General features: G+C 46.4%; 1 protein-coding gene across 1 annotated transcript; it reads right to left on the bottom strand.

The window, feature by feature from the left end:
• Nucleotides 1–360: 360 nt before the first annotated feature.
• Nucleotides 361–3,657, bottom strand: LOC128690638 (histone-lysine N-methyltransferase PRDM16-like). The gene has a single exon (XM_053779375.2). The coding sequence runs from the start codon at nt 3,485–3,487 to the stop codon at nt 1,913–1,915; it is 1,575 nt and encodes a 524-aa protein (XP_053635350.1). The 5' UTR covers nt 3,488–3,657; the 3' UTR covers nt 361–1,912.
• Nucleotides 3,658–5,994: the final 2,337 nt, after the last annotated feature.

Here is a 5,994-nt window from a genome sequence, read left to right as displayed (position 1 = left end):
TATATATGTATTTATATATGTATATATATATATATATATATGTATTTATATATCTATATATATATATATATATATGTATTTATATATTTATATATATATATATATATATGTATTTATATACATATATATATATATATATATATATATATATATATATATATATATATATATATATATATATATATATATATATATATATATATATATATATATATATATATATATATATATATATATATATATATATATATATATATATATATATATATATATATATATATATATATATATATATATATATATATATATATATATATATACACACACACACAATAACTCATATAAAATTCACAGAAGGAACACCCCAATTTTTGTCAAAGTCATCAAAATATGATCAAAATCATCAAAATATGGTCAAAGACAGCACTGCACGTTTTGTTTGACATCAACTCAACTGCAACACTCTTGTGTTTTCACACAAACACTGCGTTTTGTTTCACTTTGTCACGGGGTAACGCAACACTCTGGTTGCAACTCTCTCACCTTGCATCGTCAGGCAATTTGCAATAGGTCAGGTCAGCCATGGCTATTTTCATCCACGTTTATTGCATTTTACTGGTGTGCAATAATTTGCATGGAGTTACGGTTCAGCGGAGTGCTTTCCTGCAACGCTGCAGAGCCATTTCCAAAATAAACACTGCCGTTAACGCTTTTACAGCGAAGCGCATTAGGAACTGGAATGGTAAATACAGACTCATACATCTGCGTTAAGGATTTGTCTCAGGTGGGAATAACAAGCACTTGTTTACGAGACAGAGTTCCCTGGGTCTCTTCCTTCTCAGTTCCCCATCACTGTTTTAACACATCTGTGACACTTGTTTAACGCAACACAGGTTTCAGCAGTTGTATAACATAAAAAAACACTGCTAGTTCTCAGCTGTGCACTTACATAATACTGTGTGTGCTTACAATGGCTTCCTTTACACTTATATGACCCTCACACTTATAATGACCTCCTCATGACGATAATATCCTTCGCAAATACAATAATATTCACAGTTACAATGACCCCCTTCACTCTTTCAATCACTTCACTGTTTGAATGAGATCCTTCACCTCTTTCTTCCCTCTTTCAATGACCCCTTTCAGTGATCTCCTCTTCCCCTCTGACGCCAGAAAACCAAGAAATTTGCACGTCTAGTAACACGAGGATAAGGGGAAATCCCCATCCATCCTCTCACTTTAGCCTCGAGAGAGCACAGAGCACGGAAATATTGCATCCTGTAAGCTTTCAGACCTTTTTCCTGACACTTGCCCAGTCCTAACACGTAGGACTGGCAGTAACGACACACAGGAGCTGCAACACCCGCTTCAGTCTTTCACTTCAATAGAAGCTTGAATAAATTTCTAACGTGCAAATGCTCTCAAAAAAATATTTTGAATTTGTACCACACGGAAGCAAGACAATACATTAGCGTTCATTGCATCTATAATATTTTAGTGCACAATAAAAAGGAAAGAAAAAGGTCAAACACTTGTACTCTGCTAGGTTATAACTCTCTTAAAGGACACCTGTACAGATGTCGGTTCAGCTTTGGTTGAACAAGCTTCTGTTACTCCTGCAACGGGTCGCCGTTGGTTTGTATGACAGGAAAGACTCCTTTTGCAAGCCTCCCATTTTAAGACTCCCATTGTAGGTCTCCCGTTGCAAGATTCCCGTTGCAAGATTTTAGTTACGTCTTTGTAACAGTGAGTAATCTACATCCACTTGTACTCTTTTTTTTTTTTTGCCGGTAAGAAGACGTTAGCTAACTATGGATGTCTCTTCACCCGCAGGTTGTCTTTTTCAGTGATAGGACGGAGAGGCAGCGCCTGGTGACACTTGGTGCTCACACCTGGTGCTCACATCTGGTCACACCTGTACCATGTTCTCGCCGGAGGCAGGAGAATTGGATGCTTCAGTTGTGATGGGCGCTGGAGTGATGGTAACCTCGCATGACACACGTCTGTCATCGTTAGTCGCTTCTCCTTCCCTCTCTTCCTCCTCCTCTTCGTCTTCGTTCTCCACGTCAATGTCTTCCTCTTCCTCTTCTTGAGGGTTGGGAATCGGTGAGTGTACAGGAGAAGAGGCGTGAGTGTCGGCAGTGAAGGTTGAATGAGTAAAGGGGCCGTGGAGTGATTGGGTTAAGGACTGTGTGAGTGATTGGGTGAAGGAGTTAGTGAGTGATTGGCTGAGAGAGTTGGTGAGGGAGTGAGTAAAGGCTGCGTGTGAGGATAGGGGGGTGAGGGGCGGAGGGGCTGGCCCCCTCCAGCTCTCCTGCGACGGTTTCGGCAGGAGGAGCCGCCGATGACCACCGTCCAGGATGGTGGGTCCGTCAGACTCGTGCTTCTTCATGTGACGGTCGAGGTTGGTCTGCTGACCGAAGGCTCGCTCACACAGGCGACACTTGTATGGCTTCTCCTTGTTGTGGATATTTCTCACGTGACGCTGAAGATTGGACGAGATGCTGAAGGAACGCTCGCAGAACTTGCACTTGTAAGGCTGCTCTCCAGTGTGAGTCCGCAGGTGCCGCGTCAGGTTAGCCGACCGCGGGAACACTTTGCCGCAGAACTTACAAGAGTACCGCTCCCGGGGCTTAAGGCTGTGTCCCAGCGCTCCTGCAGTAGAGTTATCTGTGGGGCGGCGCTCGCTGAGAGCCTCGTAGAGTGTCGGGTGTCGGGGAGGGCAGCTGAGGGACGGGTATCCCCTCATCAGGGAGTAGGGATAACTGCGCCCTGAGAGAGGGAGGAGGGAGTAATGAGGAGGAGTCAGCCCCGGCTGCGAAGCCAGGGGTGAATATGGAAGATCTTTATTGGCGGTGGCATAGAGGAGATGCGAAGGAGGAATGGGTCGAGGATACAGCAGTGGCACCGGCGCACTGGGTGCCAGATTGTGTGGCACTGGGTAGGTTAGACCCGAGCAGTCGGCCACCCGTCTTATGATTCTCTCTGAGGACGTTGGAGATGCAGGAGGCGCTGATGATGACGGGGAAGGTAGGGGTGGTACGGGAGAGTCCTGTGGTAGCGTCACCCAGAGTCCTGGGACCTCACGAGGGGAACTCCTACCAGGACTCGACACCAGGTTCATGTTCTCGTCCTCTACGGTCCGTCGTTTCTTAAAGTCGACTCTAAGATCGAGTGGCTGGTCGGAATCGTTAAGGTCGAGGGGGCGCGAGGCCGACGCCATACTCGACTCCTGGCCTGCTTTGGAAAGATCAAAAGGGATATCTGAGGCAGGCGTGGGCCCCTCATGCCTCCCGTGATCACCCATGTTTTGAATGGGTAGGAGATCGGGACACGTGACTCCCATTTTCGGTGAGTCGAGGAGAGAGTTATGTGGGCGGCGCGTGCGGGAGGCGTCTGGACACAAGAGTCTTGCAGGCTTGGTGGGCACTGGACGTGCTGCCACGTGTAGCGACGGCAACTCTGCGGCCTGAGGGCACGACATAGTGTCGACTCTCAATGGTAACGTCAAGAATGGCACTGCTGGTGCCAGATGGCCGGTGACGTGGCGTCAATGAAGGAAAAGGATGTAATGCCACAACGATGTAACGTCAACTGGGTGAAAATGTTATAGAAAGAAGAAATGATGTATTCAGCTGTTGCAGAGGATCTAACATAAAGAGGAACATATGTATAAAACAAACAAATGATGAATTTGAAAAATAAATAACATAAATCTGAGATATGATGTAAAAGGGTTAGAAATGTGATGTAGGATGCAGGGGATGAAACATAGAAAGCAGAAGGTGCGACGTGGAAGGCAGTAGATGCGACGTGGAAGGCAGTAGATGCGACGTGGGAGGCCGTGGATAAGACGAAGACACCCGAGGATGTGAAGCAGATGAGCCTCAGCAAGTACATCCAGAGAGACAGACACTGGCGTGGTGGAAGGCCCTCAGGCTGCCTGCAGCGGTCGCACCTGCAAAGAAGGAAACTTCAGATTACTGAGTGCGGTGAGAACAGGAGCGGCGACACACCCTCTCTAGCCAACGCACCCACACACACACGCATACACACAGGATGACATGCGCCTCACTGCAGTCGGCGCAAAACCGAAATGACCCAGCCTTGATTCCCGTACATGGGTCGACAAATTTGCTAGTGGTCTCACCAGTGCTGCCCCTGGCCACCTCAGTGGGAGAAAGGGACGCTTCAAGTACCAGTAATAATAACGAAAACGGGATACCAAGTGCAGTTGTTTTGTCTCCGCAACGAAAGAAATATAGTAATATTACTCTTTAATGCTGACACAACCACACACACAACACGCCCTGCCCCTGAGACACACACACACACACACACACACACACACACACACACACACACACGGGTAAGAAGTAGCTTTTCTAGTCTCAGCTGAAATTCGATCTCAGAGGGGTGAGAAAGAAATAATGTAGTGGAAATATATGGAATCCTTTATAAGTTGGGGAAAGGAAAAGAGAAGTAATAGTAGCAATTAGCTCTACAACCCACCACCAAACAACAGGAGACCCCTCACAAAAGTACGAGGAAAATAACAGGAATAACTGTAAACATCGTAGAGGAAGCAGCTAGGAAAGCATATAGAAATACTCCACAACCAGTCATCACGTGAGATCTTTGGATCAAAAGAAGAAAGACTGAGAGAACTGAGACTGACACTAAAAATTAATTTTACTTTTTATATTTTTACCTAGGCAGATTTCATGCAACAGAAATGTGCTGCTAACCTATTCTATACGATTGTTACAGAATCGTATCAGGAGGGAGGAGGCCGTGATACAATGGTTTGAGAATCGTATCAGGAGGGAGGAGGCCGTGATACAATGGTTTGAGAATCGTATCAGGAGGGAGGAGGCCGTGATACAATGGTTAGAGAATCGTATCAGGAGGGGGGAGGCCGTGATGCAATGGTTTGAGAATCGTATCAGGAGGGAGGAGGCCGTGATACAATGGTTTGAGAATCGTATCAGGAGGGAGGAGGCCGTGATGCAATGGTTAGAGAATCGTATCAGGAGGGAGGAGGCCGTGATGCAATGGTTTGAGAATCGTATCAGGAGGGAGGAGGCCGTGATGCAATGGTTTGAGAATCGTATCAGGAGGGAGGAGGCCGTGATGCAATGGTTAGAGAATCGTATCAGGAGGGAGGAGGCCGTGATACAATGGTTAGAGAATCGTATCAGGAGGGAGGAGGCCGTGATACAATGGTTAGAGAATCGTATCAGGAGGGAGGAGGCCGTGATGCAATTGTTAGAGAATCGTATCAGGAGGGAGGAGGCCGTGATGCAATGGTTTGAGAATCGTATCAGGAGGGAGGAGGCCGTGATGCAATGGTTAGAGAATCGTATCAGGAGGGAGGAGGCCGTGATACAATGGTTAGAGAATCGTATCAGGAGGGAGGAGACCGTGATGCAATGGTTTGAGAATCGTATCAGGAGGGAGGAGGCCGTGATGCAATGGTTTGAGAATCGTATCAGGAGGGAGGAGGCCGTGATGCAATGGTTAGAGAATCATATCAGGAGGGAGGAGGCCGTGATACAATGGTTAGAGAATCGTATCAGGAGGGAGGAGGCAGTGATACAATTGTTAGAGAATCGTATCAGGAGGGAGGAGGCCGTGATGCAATGGTTTGATAATCGTATCAGGAGGGAGGAGGCCGTGATGCAATGGTTAGAGAATCGTATCAGGAGGGAGGAGACCTTGATACAATGGTTAGAGAATCGTATTATTAGAGAGGAAGCCCTTGGAAGCCCAAACAATGGGAGTTCCAATGGAGATTCATGTTACAAGACTGACACGAGATGGATGAGCCGGCATTACACCCGTAGATACGATAACACGATACAGCTTAGAGTTTGGTGGAAGGGACACCTGAGAAGGAATACAAGAGAGAGAGAGAGAGAGAGAGAGAGAGAGAGAGAGAGAGAGAGAGAGAGAGAGAGAGAGAGAGAGAGAGAGAGAGAGAGAGAGAGA

This window comes from Cherax quadricarinatus, chromosome 1, assembly GCF_038502225.1.
Source record: "Cherax quadricarinatus isolate ZL_2023a chromosome 1, ASM3850222v1, whole genome shotgun sequence".
In the NCBI taxonomy this organism is placed as follows: Eukaryota; Metazoa; Arthropoda; class Malacostraca; order Decapoda; family Parastacidae; genus Cherax; species Cherax quadricarinatus.
This window is presented reverse-complemented; position numbering and strand designations above follow the sequence as displayed.

Bases quoted from the DNA above. Each gene is read 5' to 3' on its own strand.
- LOC128690638 (XM_053779375.2), bottom strand. From the start codon at position 3,487: ATGTCGTGCCCTCAGGCCGCAGAGTTGCCGTCGCTACACGTGGCAGCA.